The sequence below is a fragment of the Marmota flaviventris genome, chromosome 12, assembly GCF_047511675.1.
Source record: "Marmota flaviventris isolate mMarFla1 chromosome 12, mMarFla1.hap1, whole genome shotgun sequence".
NCBI lineage: Eukaryota > Metazoa > Chordata > Mammalia > Rodentia > Sciuridae > Marmota > Marmota flaviventris.
The window spans coordinates 68,096,925-68,122,869 of record NC_092509.1 but is presented as its reverse complement, the minus strand read 5'-3'; the positions used below and the strand labels follow the sequence as shown (position 1 = coordinate 68,122,869).

The window sequence follows — 25,945 nt, the reverse complement described above, 5'->3', positions numbered from 1 at the left end:
AAAGGCAGGGGAAAGGGGGATGCCCTGAATCTGTCTTCCTATTGATTATCTTCATCCAAGTAAGAAAGGTAAGTTTCTGCCCCTTCTCTGGATAATTAGGACAAAATCAGATCACAACATGGCCTTAAAACCCTTTGCCTCTCATGAAGTTTCCTGGACATAAATGAGAAATGATCTCACTAATTAAGACCCTTGGACTAAAAAAAAGAAGGAAAGTCACACTAATAAGGAATAGAAAAATAAAGAAACCAGGGCCACAAACGAATCCACTGGTGCTCCTGGGGAAATTCCAGAGGTTCCCACCAAATGTCCACGGCAAAGGGCCACATGTGAGATACTGTGCATAAAAATGAGATTAATAATAGTAACATGGAGATTCAGGGACTCTCCTTTGATGATATAATGGCTCAGCTCTAGAATTCTGGAGTCCATGTCCATGTATTTTCCATAAAAATAAAAAAGTTTCCCTCCACAACTTTTAAAGAGTTAAATACGTGCTAATATATATGTATATATAATATATATGTATGTATATATATATCTAATATATATGTACATATATGTATGTATACACTGTACACATAGAAAAACTCTAGTGATACCCCTATCAACTCAAAGGAACTGTTCACCTAGAAAAATAAAAAGGCTATGTGTTTATTTTGACTATGTATAAAAAGTCATAACCTAAAAAATAAAAGAATGTGACAAAGCACGCAGAAAACTTTAAAGGAAACTAGCTAGTCATATCTATTACATTATCATTGAGTAATCTGCAAAATAGAACACAGCCATGGTTCCTTATTCATGTGATGAAGAGAACAGGTTTTTTTTTTTTTTAATAAAAGAAAAAGAAGCTAAAGGTAAGGGAAAAAGTAGATCAATCCAAATTTTGTTGGCTAATAAAAGCCTTAAAAATTTAAGTTTCATAAATTCTGTATCAGATACTCTGAGACAATTAATCAGATTCATTCTTTTATTTTCTCATTTAAAAAGCATTTTTGTATATTAAACTAGTTTATTAAACTCTATCTGTAGCAGTCAATACAAAAAAAAATGTGTGGAACTTGTAACTGAGAACATTCCTTCACATAAAGACCAGAACAGATGAACAAGTGGAGAAAAACACATAGTATGTTGAATACTAAAAGTACATAGTCACATGGACCTGGAAAGAGAATTATAGGGGTGCACCTCAAGTCACACCTAGATAATGATGGTCACATAAGATGGGAAAGCAGCCTGGACAACATGACATCATGACAACACTACTTAGCAGGGCGGTACCCTCCTGAACTCTCACAAGATCTCCCCTGGTCATGATGCCCTGCTCCCCTCTACCTCAAAGTGCTAACACAACACTCCATCCAAGTCAGACTACTGGACTGCTGAAGATTCATACGTACCAGGGAAGATCGGCTCCAGGTGGGCTGGCGTCTGATGGGGGGTGGCGAATTTGATTGTCTACGTGAAAAGTTGAAAAAATGAGAAAGGCCATTATTTCTGATTAGATATAAACAGACCAGACAGACAGGGAGAGAGAGAAAGGGAAAACAGACGAGATCAGTGAGACACACCCAAACACGAAGGTTGTTCATTTCTGGATGCTGACCTTTTTCATTCTCCTCTTTATTCTCAAAATGGTTGGGATATCTGATACTGTGTAACAAGTTTTACAAACTGATAATAAAGGAATAAGGCATATTTATAAAGATTCTGAGAGAAATAAGACTGAAAAACATCAGCATTATTATGTATGTTAAAAAACTGTACTCTTGTTCTCTGGTGTGTGTATAAAATCTTTCATAATAAAAAAGAGAAGAAGAAAAAAATATTTTCAGAATGCTTCCAGCCAAATGATATTTCACAAGTAGACAAAATACTTTGTGTATGACCATAAAGAAGCACTTTTATTAAGATAATACATATTAGAAATATTTATCTGACCAGATGGAGTTTTTTGGTTTGGGGAAGAGATTTTGGGGACTGAACCCAGGACCTTACACAAGCTGGGCAAATGCTCCACCACTGAGCTACATCCTCAGCCCCTGATCAGATCCTTTACAGATGAAGAACATGGATTTTCTTTTTTTTTAAAAGGAGAGTGGGAACTAGGATACGATCAAATTCTTCAGAACTGAAATCAAAGGTGCCTTTTGGCAATGAGTCCCAAATGCCATAACAATATTTCCCCTATTCCTCAGTGTTAATAAAAATAAAAAACAAAACAAACAAAAACCGCAAAGACAGAAGAGTTTTTCATTAAGTTAAAGTTCATCAATCCAACAGCACTCTCCTTATTCTGAGTGCCACCTTCTCTCTTTGGCAATAAAGTAGCTTTTCTCTTATGAAATGATGTAATACTAAATTTTTTAAATAACTGGCCAAATACAATATCACCAGATTTATGTTAAACACATTCCTCCCATCCTAGGAAGCACCCCCCCCCCCCAAAGCTACACTTCCAGATGACAGTGAGCAGCTCTGCAGAAGGAGAGGCAAAGACAAAGGCAGATCTTGGTGGTTAGCGAGTGGAGAAGGACACTGGGGAAGGACACGCTATCCCTACCTGGGGAAGGAGGCTGCTGAGGCAATGCTATTTCGTAACCCTCCAGAGGGAGGCACCAGGTCTCAGCAGAGCTTTGCTGAGCTTTGGAAATTGTATATAGAATTCAATAGGTATATGGAGAGAAAGACCCATATTTTAATCAGATGAGAGGTGAGGAAACGCCCACACCATGTCAGGAGAAAGAAAGAGTTATTGCGGAGGCAGAATAAATACCAGAACTGTGCCTTGGTTTGTAGTCCAATATGCAATGTTCGTGAATATTAGAAGGAAAGACGACAAAAGAAATACTGATACGCAGTAAATTCTATAGTAAAGCTATTTGCTGAGAAATGGTTAAATCAGAAGACTACAGTGAAATCCACTGTTCGGAACTTTTTTTATTCACCCTACAGAAGACAGCCATGGAATTCTTGTTAACATCAAGGATGCTCCCACAGGTCAAAGGCAACACCGCAGAGTGGAACTGCACAGAATGACCAGGGAACCTGCTCAAAAGAATGGTGTGTTTGGGGGAGAGGGGCGGGTATGCGAGAACATGTCCACGAGAAAGACACAGCTGCCTAATTTAAACTCCCCATCAGTCCTTCTGATTTGCCTTTGCCAACTTTGTTGGTGGGCCTAAGTGTATCAGATACACATTTTGACCCCAGCAGTGACCAGTTGCAGTGCTTGGCTTGAAAGAGCCTCCATCACATGGAGAAAAAAGTCTGCCTTGACCTGGGAATCCAGTTCTGAAGCAGCCACGCTCTCCGCAGCACCTGCACTAGGGCAGCCTCGACCACTCTTGGATGTGCCCACTATGGGAGTGGAAAAGCAGCTCCTCTCTTGCATTTACATCCCTGACGTTCTTTGAACCAAAATTAAACACCTTAGATGCCCAAACTGTGAATGGACTCCGCTGAGGAACGTCTTTTGAAGGCAACTAAGGTAAAGATGAGGATAGAGCGAGCCCCGGCACGCTATCTCCGAGGTCAGGCCACATATAAGTGCCCTCATCAGACTCCCCTTTATCATCTTTATTTCCAAATTAAATTAAAAAAAAAAAAAAAAAAAGACACGCAGATGTGTGACAACGCCGAGCGCCTTCCACATCTTCCTCTAATTACCCTGGCCTCTCATTTGCAGTCAGGTGACATGACCCAGGAGCACACGCAGGGTTAGCCAACTGTGTGAGCGGAACGGGGCTGAGGATGACAGCAGCGTCTTCTCTTTCAAGTTGGCTCACCGCTCCGTTACCCACTTCTGAACATACTCCACATCTGACGCGAAGGGCACCCTGGCAAATTGGGAACTGCTCGGCTCCTCCGAACTCAGAGCCGAGGGTTGGAAGGTACTAATGTGGCCAACCCATCCAGGCAGTCGAGCGCTCACAGTCAATTTGCGGATCGTTTTCTCTCTAGGCATATGGACTACACGAGACAGTCTTCATCATTAAAGTTCTTTCGCTCCTGCCCGGCTTTAGCCTACTTCTTTGGCTTCTACAAGGATCAAGGGAAAAGAGTAAATGGGAAAAGTGATCTACGCCCTCCCTGGAGCACACGCATTTGATCTGAAAGAGCCTTCTAGAGAGAGGGTGAACTAAACGTGTACTTACTCAGTGCAGATTTTGTTTTGTTTGTAAAACTTGTGCCGTGTAGTAAATAACCGAGAAATATACTTGGCATTTTCGATATCATCCTTGGAAAAAAGAAGAGACGAAGAAAAACAAAATCAGTTTGATTAGATGCACATTTTACTAGGATCCTCTAGGCTGGGACACATCCCTCCCTCTCTTCGTCTCAAGTATAAAGTGACACATGGGCCAGGAAGCAAATGAACCTGAATTTTCAGTGGCAGCTGTGTCTACAGAGTTCACCAAAAAATGGCAGAAAATGTGAAGGAATTCCTTATGTCCAAGGCACTGGGTCTGCACTGATAAATTGGAATCCTTATCTAATTCTGAACCAAGTCCTTTTAAAATAAATAATTGAATCAAGGCAAAGCATAGAATATAAACACCAGACTTCATTAAATTGGAAACAGTGAGATGCATGAACTGCCCCGGCTCTTGAGGAGGAACCCAAGTGGAGGTCAACTGCTCAGCTGACTTTGATTAAGCTGGGGCTATGATGGGAATGGAAATCCAGGACAGCCAGCTGAAGAAAATGCAATGTAAAATAATAAGGGGTCACTTGATGAGGGCTACAACTGAAGTTCCGAGGAACAGAGCACAGCAGGCAAGGCTATCACAGTAAATAAGGCACCTAGGAGAGCCCCAAATCTAGAGTCCAGAGTAAGCTTGGAAACCTGCCTTCTTGAGCATGATACTTCACCAGCACTACCCTGAAATGAGTAACGATAACACTGAGCAAGTATTACAAAGACTCTCTTCAATAAAATATTTATTCTCTTAAGATAGGGAGAACAAGGAAATGATATTATGAATTGAAAAGTCAAAAGGCACGTTGTTCATTGAACCCTCTCCATCCATTTTGCTTACCGTGTGAAAGAGGGCAGTCTCTTCCTTGTTGATGAGCTCCAATAGAATGGTCGACTTGTTGTGAGTGATGTTCCCGATGTCATTCCACCTGGGACAAAAGAAATGCAACTGTGTTTGTCCACAGATGATCCCTGCATTTAGTTCCAGTATGGGAGGGTTCTGTCTGCTACTGTCAAATCGCATTTGACAAATTACAGTTTAACTTTTTTAAAAAGTTAAATGTTTCTCAAAGGACAGAAAAAGAAGGAAAAATGCAATGTGTATCTATTTACACAGGCAAAAATTATATGTATATGTAAAATGTATCTAAACACTGATATTCATAAAATATATTTTCCTTTATGAATAGGTATGAGAATAATTTCTATGAGACCTTCGTGGCCCTTTTCCCCCATATTTCCAACCTGCCAAAGCATTTCCCATGGGCCTTGCTCCCATGACCCCTGCTTTGTAGCATAAAAAAGCACAGTATTAAAAAGTCATGTTGCCAAGAGTCTAGACTGAAGACTCCACATGGACTCTGTGTTGCAATGTCCACTACAGCTCAATCATCCCATCGAGAAAAAAATGTGTACGGAATAATACTACTCCATAATGGTGATCTAGACACGGGTACACTCGTGAATGTACACATAAGAGAATTTCCTTCCTTGTCATGGAGACCTTGTCTAAAATGAGATGCAATAAAATAAGCACCAGGCAAGAGAAGACAAGCCAAGCAGTGGCTTTCTGCTTGGAGCCAGTTCACTGTCTACCCTTCATTCAGTCCTAACCTGCAATTTCCTGCGCACTGTATTCCGTCACGCACCTGTCAGCTCCTTATGCTTCTAGCATCCCCTGCCTGGATAATTCTCCTAAGACTCAAAACCAGAATTCCCTTCTCCAAGAAGACCTTCCTCACTCCTCACCATCCATGTGAAAAGAGAAGAACCTGCTGGAGTCCTCTATTCGCCACCACAACGTGTCTTAAATTTTCACTTCCATGACAAGCTTTCAAAGTAGACCCAACATGGCCCTGTGGGGATTCTGCTTCTTTTATCTGTATTCCAAGCATTGAGTCAACTACCTCACATAGATCACTCAATAAATATTTGCTGAAAGAATGAAAAACAGAATGAGGGGCACGACAGCTCAGTGGTAGAGCACTTGCCTAGCATGCATCAGACCCTGGCTTCCCTCCCCAGCACTGTAAAAATAAAAAATGTGAAAAGTAATACTATGGCCTCTCGTCTGTACCGAGAAGGATTCTTATACCCACTCTAAAGCAAACAAGGAAGCTATTTCTCCTCCTACTTTAGGGAAAAGGCCATTTAGACTCGAATGAGTCTGACTCAGCCATTCACTCTGCTGGTCAGGGAGGGATGAGTTCTTCACCTGGGGTTTCCAGATTCCCAGTTTCCAGCCATCTTTCCATTACAGCAGCCCAACTGTGTTTAACACATGTGCTGTGGCACGACTCTACTGTGCTCAGCCCAGAGTGCTGCCACCTCCACCAGATTCTAGCTACATGAACTCATGGCTACATGCTCCTCAAGAGACGAAAGAATGGGTTTCCTCTGGCTCCATTCCTTCAAAGCAACTGCCAAAACTCAACAGACACTCTGCTCTACCATGACTTCACTCGGTGGCACAGTGAACATGACACTAGTAGAAGTCATATCCTGTAGGGGCTTCAAGAAAAGGGCAATATCTAGAAGCATAGGGAACAGCAAAACTTGTGAGTGGCTTAGGCTCATCACACTTCGATGCTGCTATTCTTTTTCAACTCACCCCAATAGGTATTGTGTAGAACTGGTCTACTTCCCTTCTGTAGGATAAATGAGAAACTGAAACATCAGTTTAACTTGGAGAACTGATGGGACAAAATATCTAGACAGCTTTGAAAGGGCACAAAAATTTAGAGTTACCACTCTGTGATTATTCCCATACTTTATTCAGTTGATTGACACTTTGTTACAGGTGTATGGAGTTGACTCTGAATATGTTCAAAAGTCAAAAATTATATTCTGTTCCAAGCTCTGAAGATCTCTCTCCCCATTCTAGCTTCACTAATGTCTCTATTCAAAGAATAAAAATTTAAAAAAACAAAAAGGCATAACAATAATGGCAGGGTATGGACCTTGGGAAACAAAAGCAATCAAGAAGGTTTTGGATGGAAATTGATCTCAAAATGCTGTAATAGCTGATACAGAGAGTATGTGGTTGGTCAAGATTCACTTCCAGAAGTGGGCTGTGCTTTGTCTCTGACAGCTGTCTTTGATCATCTGCCCTAAATGCAGAGCTCTGCCTATCAGATGTATATACAGGAAAGCTGCTCTTCCAGTAAGCAATGAGCCATACTGCCCTTGTAAATGAAAGCAAGCTTTCCAACGTTATAATAGAATCTATGGGCACCAATACCAAGAACAAGGTCATGGATATAAAATGGGACATGGGTACACCACCATATCCCTACATTGAAACTATTTGTGTTAAGTAGAAAAGAGGCTTCAAGTGTCAAAATAACTTTCAAAAACTACCAAAGTATTTAAATTTGTTACAGTAAATTGAATGCTTTTTAAGGTACATTTTTACAAATAATGCCCTTGCATTACTATAAAAGTTAGTTTGCACCCTTCCACTCATGTGGTTAGGTAGAGGGTGCAGAACAAGGGAAGAAGTCAGTTTTTTTTTTCTTTATTTTTTTGTAGTTGTACACAATAACTTTATTTTATTTATTTTTATGGGGTGCTGAGGATCGAACCCAGGGCCTTGCACATGCGAGGTGAGCACTCTACCACTAAGCCATAACCCCAGCCCCAGGAAGAAGTCAGTTTACATCCAGCAAGTGATCATGGATAGTCCCAACAAAAATAACTGTCAAGAGATTATCTGAGTTGGGCACAGTGGCACATGCTTATATTTCCCAGCAGCTCGGGAGGCTGAGGCAGGAGGATCACAAGTTCAAAGCCAGATTCCACAAAGGTAAGGTGTTAAGCAATTCAATGTGACCCTGTCTCTAAATAAAATGCAAAATAGGGCTGGGGATGTGGCTCAGTGGTCGAGTGTCCCTGGGTTCAATCCCTGGTACCTCACCCCACTTCACTCCCCCCAAAAAGAGATGATCTGGAGAGCTGATTCCAACCACAGAGTTTAGTTCCACTGTTCCAACTCAGTGGGATTCAATGATGCATTTTCTGGAGTCGGGGGGGAAGAAGGGGTTTCCCCTCCTGAATGAGGCTTTCAGGAAAAGTGAGATGAATTTTACCATAACTATGTGAACTCCATAAAGAGATGATCTTATGAGTTGACAAAAGCTCAACTCTGATCCACAGTCTGGCTCTTAACTCATGTGGATAATTTAACAGCTGATGTACTTGTCAAGAATCTCTCACAGAGGAAAAGGAAAAAGAGGGGTTGGCAAATAAGATTACCTATATATTACTGCTTGTCTTCCAATTCTGTTTCTCACAAAGATCCCCATAAAGAAAATGCCAAGGTGCGTACTGTTTCCATGATTGTCCTGCATTGAAAAAAAAAAAAAACACAAAACTTATTAGGATCCATGTTCATTGCAAAACTATTCACATCAGGCAAGATAGGGAATCAACCTAGTTGTTCATTAATGAATGAGTGGATAAAGAAAATGTGGTTTATACACAACGGGATATTATGTAGTCTTAGAAAAGAGAAGGAAACCCTGTCATTTGAAACAATATGGGCAAATGTGGAGGACATTATATTAAGTATATCAAACCAGGCACAGAAAAACAAATACAGCATCTCACTTAGATATAGAATCTACTAAAGTTAAGCTCATCAAAGAAGAGAGCAAGTCAGGTGCGGTGGCGCACACCTGTAATCCCAGTGGCTCGGGAGGCTAAGGCAGGAGGATTGCAAGTTCAAAGTCAGCCTCAGCAATTTAGCAAGGCCCTAAGCAACTTAGTGAGACCCTGTCTCTAAATAGAAAATAAAAAGGGTGGGGATGTGGCTCAGTGGTTAAGTACCTCAGGTTCAATCACTGGTGAGAGAGAGAGAGAGGGAGGGAGGGAGGGAGGAATGGTGATTACCAGAGACTAAAGAGAGGAGGGGGTATTGGGAGATGTTGACCCAAGGACACAAAATTTAAATTACGTTGGATTTAAAATTTCATGCTGACTCTAGTTAGTAACAATGTACTGTATTCTTGAAAGTCCGTTACAGAGGAGATTTTAAGTATATTTTGAAGAATTGAATTTTCAGTAGAACCCCCTGCCCCCCATTTTGCCTGCCCAGAGGCAGCAAACTTCCATCTCTTGGAGCCCTACTGTGTGATTCTACATCCGAGCTTGGTTCTTTCCATGGAGAACCTCATGTTCCTCAACACTGGGCTATTTTCTTAAATTACTCCCTCCCTTTCCTCTGTTAACTGTTTTTAGAACTTGCATCATTCTGCCCTTCAATAGACGAATGGATAAAAAAAATGTGGCATTTATACACAATGGAGTATTACTCTGCATTAAAAAATGACAAAATCATAGAATTTGCAGGGAAATGGATGACATTAGAGCAGATTATGCTAAGTGAAGCTAGCCAATCCCTAAAAAACAAATGCCAAATGTCTTCTTTGATATAAGGAGAGTAACTAAGATCAGAGTAGGGACGAAGAGCAGGAGAAGAAGATTAACATTTAACAGGGATGAGAGGTGGGAGGGAAAGGGAGAGAGAAGGGAAACTGCATGGAAATGGAAGGAGACCCTCAGGGTTATACAGTGGAGGGGGTAGAGAGAGAGGAGGGGAGGGGAGGGGAGAGGTGGGGAGGGGGGAGGGGGGAGGATGGGAAAGGCAGCGGAGCACAACAGACACTAGTATGGCAATATGTAAATCAATGGATGTGTAACTGATGTGATTCTGCAATCTGTGTATGGGGTGAAGGTGGGAGTTCATAACCCACTTGAATCAAAGTGTGGAATATGATATGTCAAGAAATTTGTAATGTTTTGAACAACCAACAATAAAAAATTAAAAAAAAAAAAAAAGAACTTGCATCATTCAGACATTAGACATCCTAGATAAGTCCTCTAATTCTTTTATCTCTGGTCTCCCAATATTTATTACTTTGGATTTCCTGGTGAGCTTTTCTCAATTTTCTTTTTCAACCTATTAAGTATTCCATTTCCAATATTATAAATTTCGGAGTTTTTAACTTTCTAAATATTTGTTTTCTAATTTTCCTTTTTATAAGCACCCTATTCCTTTAAGACGATATATTTTTTTTAATTCTGAGACCTTGAAGGTAGTACCCTAAACAGGGGGTTCTTCTCCCTGATTCTTTGCTTCTTACGGGCCACTTTATTCTCATCATGTCAGCCTCTGCCACTCCTATTAGGAATGTAGAGTGGGTGATGCTGGTGCTTTGCACTGGCAAGGGTATGCTTAACCCTGGATGGGAACTTGTGAGCACAGGAAGAGCCTGTGTAAGACTATCAGGTGAGCTGAGGGCCCTGTGTTGGGGAATCCCAAATATCTGATCTTCAGTCTGGTTTCTTGATGAAGTCAGGTGCTTCCAGTCTCCTGCTAGGAAGACTCTTGCTGCCAGGGCTCTGAGAGTAGAATGGGAACAAGGCTCAATATCTAGTAGATAAACTGTCACTCAGTCCCCTGCTTGCAGTGGGTGGGGAGGTCCTGTTTCTAGGGCACAGTAAGGGACATGTGCAACTAGACCAAGGACACTTGCCCCAAAGAAGAAAGAATCCCTTCTCGTGATCCTGTCTCAACCTACCCACCAAAGCTTTGCTAGCATAGGAGTCTCTAGCAGGGATAGAGCAAGTAGGAAAGACAACCACTGGTTGCAAAAGCAGGGAAGAGGGTTAAGAGAGAAAAAACTGGGGAGGAAGAAAGAACTGTCTTGGTAATGACAGAAAGTTAAAAGGCAAGTTATAGTAAATAAAAATACATGTGGGAAAAGATCAGGAGTCAGGATGGAAGGAGATGGAAAAATTCTACCAAAAGACTTCCCTGGCACCTTTCCAATAGGTCCACACTGGAGTCTGGTGATGATGGGGATAAGGGAAGAACAGCTACAGGATGGGGAAGGGGATGAAAATTCACAGAAGGGATGCCCCAGAATGCTGGGGGTGTTGTACTAGTCAAAAAATAAAAAATAAAAGTTCTGCATCCAACTGAACAAAGCTTGGAAAATCCAGATTCTGTCTTTGCCAGCCCAGAAGCACCCTTCTCCATGGTCAATGCCGTGACAATACAGGAGCCACTCAGATAGCAGCTATGCCTTTATTTGTGGAGGAGAAGCAGGGGCAGAGCTGTCAGGAAGTGGACTGGCACCCTTCCAGCCCTGGAATGTTTTCAGGAACTTCATGTGGAAAAGACCACACTAAATAGAAGTGTCTTCCCCAGGACGTAGTGTGACACGCTTTCAACTTCTTTGGGTGTATTATTTGGGCTGGGGATGTGGCTCAAGCGGTAGCACGCTCGCCTGGCATGCGTGCGGCCCGGGTTCGATCCTTAGCACCACATACAAAGATGCTGTGTCCGCTGGAAACTAAAAAATAAATATTTAAAAATTCTCTCTCTCTCTCTCTCTCTCACTCACTTTAAAAGGACCTGTATTAACCAAAAGGGCCTATGGCACCCCTCACTCTTTCCCTGCACACTTTCCTGTCTGCTTTTAAAACTGATTTCAGGGCTAGGGTTGTGGCTCAGTGGTAAAGTGCTCGCCTAGCATGTACAAAGCAATGGGTTCAATCCTCAGCACCACATAAATGTAAAATAAAGATACTGTGTCCACCTAAAACTTAAGAATATTAAAAAAAAAACTGATTTCAGGGATCATTACATCACCAACCCCACTGGTCTTGCTGTTCCCACCCACCATCTTGGGTTACTAGGTATCATGTGATCTGTAGGTGGTCACCTCAGTCATGGACAGTCATGTGGGGGAAAACCCAGTGGAGCAGCCGAGTTATACCCACCTGACAATGAGTCAGAAGAAGGCCAACTGTCCCTTTTGGTTCCACTAAAGAATCTATTAAGAAGAGCACAGAAGCCCGCACAGTGGATTTCAACACTACTACCTCCACTGTGTCTCTGTCCCACAGTTCAGAATTACTAAAAACAAACAAGAAAATGACTGCAACAACAAAACTCCCAACTTCCAAGCACTGAGAAGTCAGTTTTCTAGCAATGGAGAAAAGTTTACTGATTTCTGAATGACCCAAAATATCATGACTCTATATGGGCTGCTGAAATGTAAGTGGGATGCAGATGGCTTCATAAGGCATTATCGCAAGGAAAATGGATTACAACCCTACGAAGGGCAGCCATTAGAGAAGCAAAAGAAAATTAAACAAATCTAAAAAAGAGCCATTTAGCCCTTTTCACAAGCTGCGACCACCCTGCTTGATTCTACTTGATGCACATGGGCAGTTCTCATTAAGGCAAATTGCAAACGTGCAACAGAGGGGGAACAGAACACATATAAAACAGCCAGTGGAGCCAGTCTGGAGTGAAATGTTTGTGCCGGAATTGCAGGCGTCTCCCAAATTGCTGGAATGTGCCAGTTGATAGAACTCCATTTTTTGAAAAGTCGGTCAGCAGAGAGAGGAAAATGAGTGTGGATTACAGGCTTAGCTCTATAAGTGACCATGCACCATGAACCCTGACCACACCCACTTGAGGACATGGATCTATTGCAGAGGATGCGATATGCTATTTTCTAGGTATAGTTTCCACAAAGCACCAAAAGGGCTGGAAACCCACAATGGAGAGCTCTGCAGAGCTGGAGAAATAAAACGCACCCCATATAGGAAATGTTTTATTCTAGTTCACTGACAATTATTCCTATATTCATTCAAGGAAAAGCAACAGGCACAGGGAAGAAAACTATTAGCCAGAGTCTCTGTCGATAGACACATGACACAAGCTACTTGTCCCACTGAGACTAAATACAGTCTCAGTACCTTCCAGGAGCCTGATAAGCTGACGTATGATACTCAGATGGTTGTCTTGACAAATGAGGTATTCTGCTGACCATGGAAATCTTCAAAATCTCTTAGCTAAGAATAAGTGTTTGCTTTACCAAAAGTAAAGGGGACTTGCCAATTAATGCCATGTAGCAACAAGAAGGACAAGCCATGCTGGTCCACTGCTATCAACACTGGTTTTTCCAAATGCCTGCACAGTTCTGAAAAGGCTGAAGCAAGAATGGGGCGTGACACGCTACCTTCACAGGGAAGATTTCCTGTCCAAATCCATCCAGACGTTCCACTTCATTGATGTACATTAGCTCAGCTTCTGCTGGCAGGACTCCGCTACAATGAAAATAGCATTAAAGGAGGAAATAGTGAAGGGCCACAAAGTCAGTGGAACTTCCTACCTTCCTGATGGCAAATTCCAGAGCTGTGGTTTAGCTCTAGTTTCTGGGAAGAGCAATCATCACCCAACTGTAAGGGTACGGTACATTACTGGTGATTCATTAACACAACCCCTGGTAGCCTTTTACTCAACAGGAACAATAAGAAGGTGGGTAAAGTATTTAATTAAGAGTCACAGCCCTGAAAACACTAAATAATTATTCCAGACATCCCTGTGAATAATATTCCTTGCTTTAAAAACAAGGTCTCCCCACCAAGTTGGAAAAATTTCTACTTGAAAGGAAAAAAAAAATTTTTAGGGTTTATTATGATTTACTTGAGGGTGATATTTGGGGAGCCAAGAGGCCAAGATATAATACTGCCTGGGTTCTCAGAGTTTTCAAGGTTGGATGGAAAGGATGTCTGTTGAATACTGGTCCAGCACAGACAGCTCCAAGGAACCCTGTTACCAAACACTCAGTGAAGTCAGTCTCCCTCCTCTTCCCTCTTGATCTTCACCTTCCCACCCAGCACGGCACTTGGCTCCATGCTCAGAGCAGGCAGCGCTGGGCTTTTCCCCATGTGGCAACAGATTTTGAGGAGGTTCAAAGAGAGGAACGTTGATGGGTAACGACTCCACCTCTATGTGGAATTTCGGTGAGAAGGGGGAGAAGGAAGAGGAGGAGGAAGCAAGGAGGTGAAGAAGAGAGCAAAGGAGGAGGAGAAAGGGAGGAGAAGGAAAGAACAAAGAAGGGAAGGAATGAAAGGAGGAAGGAAGGAAGGAAAAGGAACAAAGAAGAACAGGAGGGGGAAGGAGGGGTTTTCAAGACCTCAGGAAAGTTCAGAGTTGAGTCACACAGTAGAAGAAGCAGACCATGCTGACCAAGGCCAGGAGTGGGGTCGGGAGATGAAGGTGCCCTGTCTGTTGTCAGTGGGTGTCTGCTGGCTGGGGAGCCCTGGGCCCTCTGCCTCCTCACCTGTGAGCTTTATGTTCTTGGGCCACTTTCTGGGTCAGCTCTTCTAGAACAGCCTCTTCCAGGGCCAAATCCTAGAGAAGTAGAAAACAGGTCCAGAGGGTATGAGCAATGGTCATTTTGCTTGCAAACCATAAAAGTTCCCTATTTTAGAGCAACACTCCAACATATAGGCACAGGCAGTGATGTCCTTTCTCAATAGTGGACTCCTAAAGCTCAGGAAATAATGCCAAGAATTAATAAATGGGATAGCATTGAATTAAAAATCTTCTGCACACTGAAAAAGGAAACAAGAGCATGAAGACAATGCCTACAGAATGGGAGAAAATCTTTGCCAGTTATCCTTCAGAGAGAGGATTAAAATCCAGAATATTAAAAGAACCCAATAACTTGACACCAAAAAACAAAATAACCCAATCAAAAAATGGGCAAATGGCCAGGCGAGGTGCCGCATGTCTGTAATGCCAGTGGCTTGGAAGGCTGAGGCAGGAGAATCTCAAGGTCAAAGCCAGCCTCAGCAACAGCGAGTTGAAACCCTGTCTCTAAATTAAATTCAAAGTAGGGCTGGGGATGTGGCTAAATGGTTGAGTGCCCATGAGTTCAATTCCTGATAAAAATAAATGGGCAAATGAACTAAATGGACATTTCTCAAAGAAATAAAAATGTCCAACAAATATATTTAAAGAAATGTTCAATATTCTTAGCTATCAGGGAAATGTAAATCAAAACAACAATGAGATTTCATGGTACCCTGATTAGAATGGCAATCATTAAGAATACAAATAATAAATTCTGGCAAGGATGCAGGGGAAAAGAAACACTTGTTCACTGCTGGTGGAACTGTGTATGGTACGATCACTATGGAAATCAATATGGAGGTTCCTCCAAAGACTAGGAATGGAACCACCATGTAAACCAGTTATACCATTGCTTAATATTTATCCAAAAGCACTGAGGTCAGTATACTGTACATACATGCATACCCGTGTATATAGCAGCACAATTCACAATAGCCAAGCTATGGAAACAGCCTAACAGATAAATGAGTAAAGAAAATGTGGTATATATATAATAGTGTCTTTGCTCTAAAGAACAAAATTATATTATTAGGAGAAAAATAGATGGAATGGGAGAACATCATGTTAAGTGAAATAAGTCAGACTCAGAAAGCCAAGAGTAGCATGTTTTCCCTCATATGTAGAAGCTAAAGGAGAAAAATGCATCTTACGAAAACAGAAGGGAAACCAGTAGATTAGAGGAAAGGAATGGGGGTGGGGAAGAGGAAAGGGATAACAGAGGTACAGGGGAATGAAATGGATCAAATTATGTTATGTGTACAAGTGTCACAATAAATGTCACAATAAATTCCACTATTAGGAATAATTATAATGTAGCAATTAATAAAACTTTTTTTAAAAAAATTCCCTGTTTTAGAATATCACCTAACTAGCCTTACTTTCTCAATCTCTCCTTTACTCCTGCAAAAGCAAGGCCTATAATGTTGAGGACTGAGCTGTGATTCCTACTGTTGTGAAATGGCTTTCCACTGTAACTTAGGTTATTTCAAGGTGTCATTTGGATTACCATCTAAATTCTCTAAGACTCAGGAATAATTCTTCATTTACTTTTTTCCCTATCTGTCTGTCTCTCAAATGTACTTTCATCAGAATCGCTTGGTATATACTTATGTAGTTTTAATAATAAGAGTGCAGACCAGTGAGTTTCTAAGCCACCATCCTTTCAAAAGGTGAACTCAGGTAGGCACTGGTGCAGATCTGTGTGTCCACTTCTAAAATACCACAGACTTATTCAGACCACATGAAGGCAGAGCCAGCTGATTGCACTGTTACTGGGCAGTCACAGGAGGGAAGCAGTCATGATGGCTGAAAAGTCTCAAGAGCATTCTGTAAGGCAACAGGCATGGAGCCAACCAGTCAGTGTCTCAACCACATGGGATCCATGCTGGTGAGCACCACAAAGGGCACAGGTGTGCTCCTTCTTCCTCTAAGCTCTGGAGGAGAGGGCAGAAGGGACTCAGCTGAATCCTGATGAGGGCACCCTGAGGCTCATGACATTGGAGGTACAGAGTGGGGCTCATATTTGGGCAGAGATCATATAAACTGCCTCATACCCTTCTTTCTAAATTACCATTTATATAGAGATTCACCTCCCGTTTAACAACTGTTCGTGGATGAAACACCACCCCCCAAAACATACACTTCAAACTGTAAGAAATATTCCATCTCAAAACATTGAAGTGTGAAAAAAATGATATTTTTAAAAGTGGGAAATGAGGATGTAAATATATCCTGGAAATTTTATAGCTCTGCATATTCTGCAAAGTCCAGAGCCCACGAGAGAGTCCTTAGAGAACACAGAGGGAACCAGCAGAGCTCTTATTTTTCACACCTACTGATTAACTTGTTGTTTCCTGCTTAGCCTTTCCACTGAGTTGAGTCCACAATGAGAAATGAGCTCAATGCTTTTAGCTTTACGTCGTGGACGAACAAAGATATCACAAGGCTTAGAAACTTAGCTGTGTGTGTGCATCTCAGTATCAAGTTTTCGTCTCCAATATGATATTAATTTTGAAAAGCTAGTGAAAGATATGTGGCAACAGAATAAACCAGGGGTAAGTGAAGATCAAAAAAGGTTCCATTAAACCTCCACTTCCTAGTTTTATAAAAGAAAAAGCCCAAAGGAACCCCTCTGCTATTGTACTCCACTGCCTCCACCTGCGCTTGGGGCCTCCCTGAGGCCTGTGCCCCACCAGAGAAATGTGCGAGAGTGGCCCTGGGTGAATGAGAGACGGCAGAGTGAGTGCCTTACGCAGCTGCACACCTGTGGAGCGCCTGTGTACTTAACTTTGTTCTTTTTCTGCTGAAGAAATGCCATTTGACAAATTCAGTAACTTTGTAAGATCAAACACAGCTATTCATCCTATCTTCCCTCCCCCACCAAAGGAATGCATTCTTCTCTTTGAAAGCTCTGGTGGAATCAAGCAGAAAGTTTACAACCTTCCATGGCTCCCCACTGCCTCCTCAATTAGGTCAACAGCTAAGCCCTGCTATGGCACCATTCTTCAACATGACCCAGCCTTTCCTTCTATATCTCCTCCCCCAAGGGTTTAGGGCCTCAGGCCACCTCGTGTTCGAATACAAACTGCTTTTAGATCTCTGTTCATGCTCATGTCTACCCTTTTTTGGAAGAACCATCCAGTGCCACCACAGCGTGTGAAATGTCACATTGTCCTTCACATCTCCGTCTCAGCAATCCTTGCCCTCCATAGGGCTTTCCTGCTTCCCCCGCTGGAAGTAGCCTCTCTCACCCCAGACCTGTCTGTGCGTCTCTTACATTCTCCCTGCTACGTTTCTAACACAGTCATTTGTGTACCCGTTCCTTATTCTTGTCTCCCTCTATTAGAATTTAGGCCCCTCAAGGGCAATGATTCCTCTTTATATCACTTACGGAGTCTGTCACAGTGCTTTTCCAGAGTGACAACTTATAAGTTCTCCATACAGAGACAATGATCAATAAATGTTCAGTGAACGCACTACTTAGAGTGTAAGTTTCATACTATGAGACAAGAGTTTTTGATTATGCAAAGCTGGTTAGTGATCATTTGTACCTTCTGCCTGTTCTCGGCTCACATTTCAAAATGCAAACAGTGCCAGGCACAGGGGCAAGTGCCTATCATCCCAGGTACTTTGGCACCTGAGGCAGGAGGAGCAGAAGTTCCAGGCCAGCCTGGGCAGCTCAACGAGACCTTGTCTCAAAATAAAAATGGCTGGGGATATGGCTCAGTGACAGAGTACTCCTGGCTTCAATGCCCGGTATCACACACACACACACACACACACACAGACACACAAACACACAATGCACACAGTGATTTTACCTGGAAAGCGCACTCTTTAACATCCTTATGTTTGCCTACGTAAAGATATAAAGATACAAGAATTATGCTAACAATGACAGGACAACTGAACACACAGTTACTGAGAATTTCACCTGTGCCAAATTAGATACTTCACGTACATTTTTTTTCTTTGAATGTTCACAAAGGGATTAGCTTTGTTAGCTTCATTTTATTTTATTATATCTTTTTAAAATATTTATTTAATTGTAGATGAACACACAATATCTGTTTTTTTAATTTGTTTTTTATGTGGTGCTGAGGATTGAACCCAGGGCCTCATACATGCAAGGCAAGCACTTTACCACTGAGCTACAGTCTCAGCCCTGTTTAGCTTTATTTTAGATGAGGAAAATGAGACTTAGAAGGCTACCGTGCCCAAGGTGGGCTGTGAGTGGCTCAGTCAGGATGTGGGCACAGCACGGCTTGGCAACTCTGCTGAGAAATTTCTGACCGCCGACCGCAGTGCACGCAGGACACAGGACACAACACGGTGGGGCAGGGTGGGGACGTGCAGGGAGCAATGAAAGAAGATGGCTACAGGCAGAGGCCTGGGAACATTTGCAACTCAGACATATACTCTGACGACAATCAGTTTGTGCCACATCATCTTGGGCACTGTTCAACAGGACTGTGTGGGATGGTGAGAATGTTCATATCTGAGCTTTCCAATACAGTTAGCCACTAGGCAGCCAATGCTACCAAGGAGCTGATTTTTAACTTTATTTAACTTTAAATTTGAATATAAATATGCACCAGGAGCTAGCAGCTCCCGTCCAGAAGAAAGCTATTTTAGAACCCCAAAATACTAATGTCAGGATCTGTCTGCCCACTGGTGAGATGTGTGGAGTCCAGGCTGTTTCAGTAGATGATCTGCTCAGAGCCCAGTAAGGAATGAATCTCCAAAAGGAAGCATGGTGCACAAAACAACAAAACTTACTCTCTTGACTGCTTCCTAACACCTGTCAAAGCATCTTACAAACTCATCAATCTCATGCTGGCAATTACTTTTGCAAACTCTGGCAACCTAACCTGGTCTCTTCCTTCAGATAATGCGAGTAAGTCTTTTAATAAGATTGGGGTGAAAAAAAATGTAGAAAATGCTCAACCCTCCATGATCAACTACTTCGTCTGACATAAAACTGACACTCTTAAAATCTGAGCTCACATCAAGCATGATGATAAATATCCCAGTGAACTTCTGCAATATCAGAGGTTCATTTAAGCATACTGACATTAAATCCTATGAAGAACTTGTCTGCTAAGTAACTGCTAATCTCTTTGAATGGAAGTTGATAGAATGGGTAGAATTATTAATACATTAATAAAAGCAGGCATAAAGATATTACTGCTGTTTCCTTAGAGGGAAGAAGAATAGAGTTATTCTTGAAAAGATAGAGATCTGCAGTATTTTCCTAACATCTAAGAACAAGGTACGCTTTGGACCAATGCAGTTGTACTCATATACTAAGATGGATAGTAACACCAGTCTTACTTACTCTAGTGACTCAAAACTTAAAACCCATCCCACCTCTGGCCTCAGCTGTGAGAAGATGGCAGTAACCTAGGCTTTGATGGTCCCCATCAGGTGCCTATTGTCTCTGCATGCAGTGGCAGCAGTCTGTGAGCTTGGGGGCCTGGAGTGGCCTCCCTTTGGCCTGCTTCTCAAAAGGTTCAGTTCATACAGCACTTCATTTCCGCAAGAATATGCTCTTAACACCCCCCTGATTTCACCACCTTGGTTGGAAATGGTTCTGCCAGACCCAGGTGAGGACAGCAGACCCCACACATAGGTTGCGGAGAAGGTGAATAAGCTGATGGCCCTGCACCCCGCACAGCTGGTTCTCAGGAAGGTGGTTTTTGAAGAGCCAATTTTAAGTGAAAATGAGACATTGTATGTGGACAGAGGATTTGATTGGAGAAGGTCCCTGTGGTTGGGGTAGAAAACTTCATGCATGCTAGTTGGCAAGTCACTCCTTGGAAAGGGTCATGTTCAAGTCAAAGCCACAGACAAGACAAAGAATCATGGTTGAGAGTCAATATGAAGTTTAAGGAAAAACTTCTGGGAGAAAATAATTATTGGGACCTCACAGACCATCCATTGGACAAATGCCACCGAGGCTGCTTCATATTTGTTGTGATCACTGAGCTAACACACACAGAAGTATAAAAAATAAATTCATTTTCCAAAAAACAAAAAAAAAATTAAAGACCTTAAAACCTTTGTCACCAGACTCTCCACTTTCTCCTGTCTGTCATAGCTGATAAGACTCCAAATTTTGCCTATTTTGCTTCCAAAATATCTCCTGTTTTGCTTTCTTGTTTTCATCTCGCTGCTAGCCACCTAAATTAGATCTCTTCTCCAGACCACCACAACAGACTCCCAGCTGACTTCCTCCCACAAATGGTCTCACTGCTTAAGCCAGCAGTTTTCAAAGTGTAGAGTCTGCGAAGCTCTGGAAAAAGCTCAGGCATTCCGCCTTCTCTGAAGTTTTCAGTTTCATACACCAGGATTCCCCCCAAACACCACCAAGCTACAGTCACACTATCCACTTGACTCTTTCCCAAATATTCCAGGTACCTCACCTCTTCCCTCCCCTCTGTCTAGATCATTCCTTGCTCCTTCCCCCTCCCCTTCTTACAATCCTGCTACCCTTTAAGAAAATAGCCCACACTCCATTCGTCTCTAAGCCTTCCCAAGCACACTGTCCTCTCCCCACGTAAAATGCCCATCGCACTTTCTTATACTTGGCTTCACAGTCTGATTTTGCAAACTTCCTTTTTACCCAACCACACTGGAGCCTCCTGAGAATACGCACCATTTCTTGTAGAATTTCATGCCCTGGGTGTTAGTTACCCAGGTCAGTGTTTTGGGCAAAACAACTGATTTTTTTTTAAGTGGTGAATAATCATGATTTCTAAATTCAGAGCCAGCATGTCAGGCTGGTTATAGCTCTTCCCTAAAATGGGCTTTGCAGATGTTTTCATCCTCTCTCACAAAAATTCCTCACGTTTACCCCAAAGCCAACCAACCAAGCAACCAACAAAAATCCCCGGGGGTTAAAATCCAGTCTCACTCTTACTTCAAAAACGGAAAGAGCTGTGAAGTACAGAAAGTGGCTAATGATTAGGGTATATCGACAGCAGGTGATGAAGGAAAAGGAAGTCCTCTCTGAAAAGGTGGTGTTTGAATTGGACCTCAGTGATGTAAAGATTGGGGGCAGATCATTTCCAAGTAGAGGAAACCCAGGTACGTAGGCTCTGGGGTGGGAACAACCCAGAAAGGAAAACCAGACCGCCAGCTTGCTGGAGTGTAATGAGTAAATGAGGAGCGCTTGACAAAGAAGCACCTTTGAAAAAAAAAAAATATTGACAAAAATCTTATATATTTATGAGACACAATGTGATTTTTCTTCTTTTCTTTTTTATTTTTTTCTTAAGTAATAGTAGTCCCCTACCACTGAACTGCACCCCTGAGCTCTTCTATTTTTGAGACAGGGTCTCACTAAGTTACGCAGGTTGGCCTCAAACTTGCAATCCTCCTGCCTCAGCCTCCAGAGTAGCTGGGATTACAAGAGTGAGTCTACCATGATCGGCTACAATGTGATATTTTGATCATATATACATTGTTGGAACAAGCCAATCAGGCTAATTAACCTATCTCTTGCCCCACCCAATTCTCATTTCTTTGTGATGAGCCCATTTAAAATCTACTCCTTCGGTGATTTTGAAATATACATAATTATTGAGTGTAGTCACCATGCTGTGAAATCCATGACCACAGCTTGTCCCTCCTATCTAAATAAAACTTTGCACCCGTTCATCCACATTTTCCCTTTCCCTTCCTGCCCCTTCACCTCTGGTAACCACCATTCTACTCTTTACCTTTATGAGTTCGAATTTTTAGATTCCACACAGAAATGAGACCTTGCGGCACTCATCTTTCTGTGCCTGGCTTATTTTACCTACCATAATATCCTCTAGACTTATCCACATTATTGTAAGTGACAGGATTTTGTTCTTTTTAAGGTTGTATAGTGTTCCATTGTGTATATAAACCCCACTTTTTAAATTGATTGCTCCATTTTGGGGAATTTAGGGTGTTTCTATATCTTGGCTATTGTGGATGATGCAGCAGTAGTGATTGGAGTACAGAGATCTCCTCCACACACTGATTCAATTCTTCTGAATTTATAATCAAAGGTGGGATTGCTGGGTCACATGATAATTCTATTTTAGTTTTTCTGGAGGAACTTCCACACTGCGTTCCCTATGGTGGTACTAACTTACATCACCACCAACTGTATACAGGGCTCCCCTTTTTTCCACATCTTCATCAACACTTGTTCTCTTTCTTCTTTTTGACAACAGTCACCCTAACAGGTGGTAGCCGACATCTCGTTGTGGTTTTAGTCTGCATTTCCTGAATTTGTATGTCTTCTTTTAAGAAATGTCTATTCAGGCCTGTTGCCCGTTTGTTTTTTAACGGGATTTTCTTGCTATTGAGTAGTTGGAAGTTTCTTGCGTATTTTAAATATGACCCCCTTATCTGATGAATGACTTGTAAACACTTTCTCCCAGTCTGTGAATTGTCTCTTTGCTCTGTTAATTATTTCCTTTGCTGTGGCAAAAGCTTCCAAGCTTGTTACAATCTATTTGTTTATTTGGGCTTTTGCTGCCTATATAATTGGGGGGTCGTATACAAGAAATCGTTGCCCGGACCAATGTCCTGTATCTTTTCCTGTTTTCTTTGAGCAGTTCTCCAGTTTCTCATCATACACCAAATCTGTCATCCATCTGGAGCTGATTCTCGTGTAAGGGGTGAGATAAGGGCCCGGTTTCATTCCTTTCCATGTAGATTGCCAGCTTTCTCAACACCATGGATTGGAGAAATTGTCCTTATCCCATGTATGTTTTGGTCCCCTGTGTCAAAACTCAATTGATCACAGATGTGTGGATTTACTTCTGGGCTCTCTAATCTATTCCAATGGTCAATGTGTCTATTATTCTGCCAGGACCATGTTGCTTTAATGACTATAGCTTGGTAATATAGTTTGAAGTCAGGTAGCTTAGTACCTCCAACTTTGTTCATTTTGCTCAACAATGCTTTGGCTATCAGGGTCTCTTTTGTAGTTCCATATAAATTTTAGGATAATTTTCTATTTCTTTTAACAATGACACTGAAAATTTGATAAGGATTGCATTAAATCTGTAGATTGCTTTGGGTAACATGAACATGTAAACAGTATTGATTCTTCTGATCTATGAACATATTATATCATTCTATTTGCTACCTTTAATTTCTCTCATTAATGTTTGATAGTTTTCAGTACATAAATCTTTCAGCTTCTTAAGTAAATGAATCCCTAAGTTTGACTGTCTGTCGGTTGGTTTTAGGCTACTCTATATGTGACTGGTTTCTGCCCACTCTCACCATTTCTATTCAGCATAGTCCTGGAAGCCCAGATGAGAACAATCAGTCAAGAAAATAAATAAATAGATGCATCCAAATAGGAAAAAAAGTGTCTCGATTTAGTGACTATATAATTTATACAAAGCTTCCACCAAAAATCTGTTAGAATTGATAAACAAATTCAGGAAAATTGCAGGTTATAGTATCGATATACAAAAATCAGTGGTATTTCTAAACAGCAACAAGGAACTATCTGAAAAAGAAATTAGGGAGTGTCTTGAGGCAAAAAGGATGACTTTAGTGTCTCAATGTGTTTTATAGACCTTGTCCCTCTTTTATTAATGCATAGGCTTTCCTCCCCTGAAAACATGTATAGGCCCAATTCTCTAAGGAAAGAATTCTCTTTTCAAAGGCAAGAATTAAATGCCCAAAGGAGGTAGAAAATTAAGCAAGAAGAAAAGAAAATGCACTTACCATAGGAAATAGCACATACTCTCGGAGGAAATCTTGAGAATCAAACTGATTATAATCTCCAAAATCAGCTGAGAAGAAGATGGGGGAGAGGGGAGTAGTTATTATGTGAAATTAAAGATGGAATAAAACACTGCAAACTTGTCACCATATTTATTCTTCCTACTGTATCCTTTTTCTGCACCACTATTAAATGAAAATAGTGCCAGAAGGTGCTTGATATAGTAACTACATTTACCTAACAACTCTAAATATCAGCACATGAGCACCACTGCACAATTTAAAATATATATATAGTGAAAGCTATTCCTAAAAAGTTATTTAAATATTTAAAAACAAATCTATAGGCTGGGGTTGTGGCTCTGTGGTACAGCATTTGCCTAGCATGTGTGAGGCACTGGGTTTGATCCTCAGCACCTCATAAACATGTATGTATATACATACATACAGAAATAAATAAAAGTTATTTTTAAAAAAGAAAGAACTATATTTATCTGTTAAATGTGCCTCAGTTCATATCTTTAGGCTATCTACCAAGGGGACTTTTTAAATCAAGGTTAATTTGGAGAACCACAGAGCTAAATGTATCTTCATCTGATCACGTATTTGCAGCTGGAAATTCCCACTGCAGATCACCCTTGGCAAGCAACCTCAGAAAATCTTTACACCTCCTAAACAACTTTGCATGTTACAAGATGTCAGAAATTCTGTTCTGTCATGTTTTCATCTCTCAGTGGTATATTGGAGCACATGCAAAACGAACATGCACAGCCTATGCCATAAACATCAACATAGGAACGTATGTCTTGCTCCTTATCTCACTCACTTTCACAAAAACCAAACCTGCGTCAAATCTTGATTTCATGTAAAAGACTTAGCAGCCAATAGAAATGGACTCAGATATATTTAAGATTATATTTAACAACAGATGCAGAATAAAAGAATACACAGATATACAGAAGGTCAACACAACAAAGTTGCTGAAATACCAAAGAGCCATCGACAAATGTAGCACATGATCTGTTCTGCCTATTTTGAAGATCAATCATCAGTTATCACCTTCCTTCCCAACTTATATTTTGGATGATGCATCTTTCTAAAAACCCAATAAGAATCCCCAGGATCTACTCACTCCTCCCTCTATTAAGGGTGCCTACTCCATTATTTCAATGATGCTTCCACTGCTCCTTCTACCATTACTGGCCATTCTTTCTTCCCCTTCCAGGCTCTATGTAGACAGGTGTAATACAACATATTTGGGGCATTTTCATCCAAAGAGTAATAACAGAAGCTAACTCTGTAGGAAATTTATGTCTAACAGAAATGGCTATGTCACTGATATGAAAGAGGTCAGGGAAAGGCCACTTTCTCTAGACATTTAGAAACCAAAAGGTTCAACTTCAGTTCAAAGTTTGGGAAGTTCAGTTCACGGCTTCTAAATCAACAGTCCACACAGCGAGAACTTGGCTGCTGGCAGGGTTATACTTGGACACCAGCTGATTTTTAGGGAAAAGGAGGATTGAAAGGGAAATTAGTTCTCCTTTCAAAAATTGTATTTACCAGCTTCTTGTTTTCAATATGACTAAAAAAATTAAACTACTAATATAATAAAATGTATTTTAAAAGAATTGACACATAACAATGTAGAGAAGGTAAAAAAAAATAGCTGTCTGATAAATCTAAATAAGATAGGTTGAAGATAAATTTATTCCAAGAGAAGTTGGTTATTTCACATTACCAACTTGGATTTTAAGTTTCTCTCTTTAACTATATTAAAATAAATCATACGACAATGATTA

The 25,945-nt window shown here is 41.2% G+C and overlaps 1 protein-coding gene across 4 annotated transcripts in view; it reads right to left on the bottom strand.

Annotated features, from left to right (window-relative positions):
* Ptpn14 (protein tyrosine phosphatase non-receptor type 14) overlaps positions 1–25,945 on the bottom strand; it is a 180,198-nt gene that overhangs the window by 37,158 nt on the left and 117,095 nt on the right. For all 4 annotated transcript variants that reach the window (XM_071600087.1, XM_027934704.2, XM_071600085.1 and 1 more), the window contains exons 5-11: positions 24,150–24,217; positions 14,350–14,420; positions 13,243–13,330; positions 8,459–8,547; positions 5,046–5,133; positions 4,161–4,243; positions 1,404–1,461 (exon numbers count right to left, since the gene is read on the bottom strand). In XM_071600087.1, the coding sequence (XP_071456188.1) occupies positions 1,404–1,461; positions 4,161–4,243; positions 5,046–5,133; positions 8,459–8,547; positions 13,243–13,330; positions 14,350–14,420; positions 24,150–24,217 (545 nt within the window). The remainder of the gene's footprint in view (positions 1–1,403; positions 1,462–4,160; positions 4,244–5,045; positions 5,134–8,458; positions 8,548–13,242; positions 13,331–14,349; positions 14,421–24,149; positions 24,218–25,945) is intronic.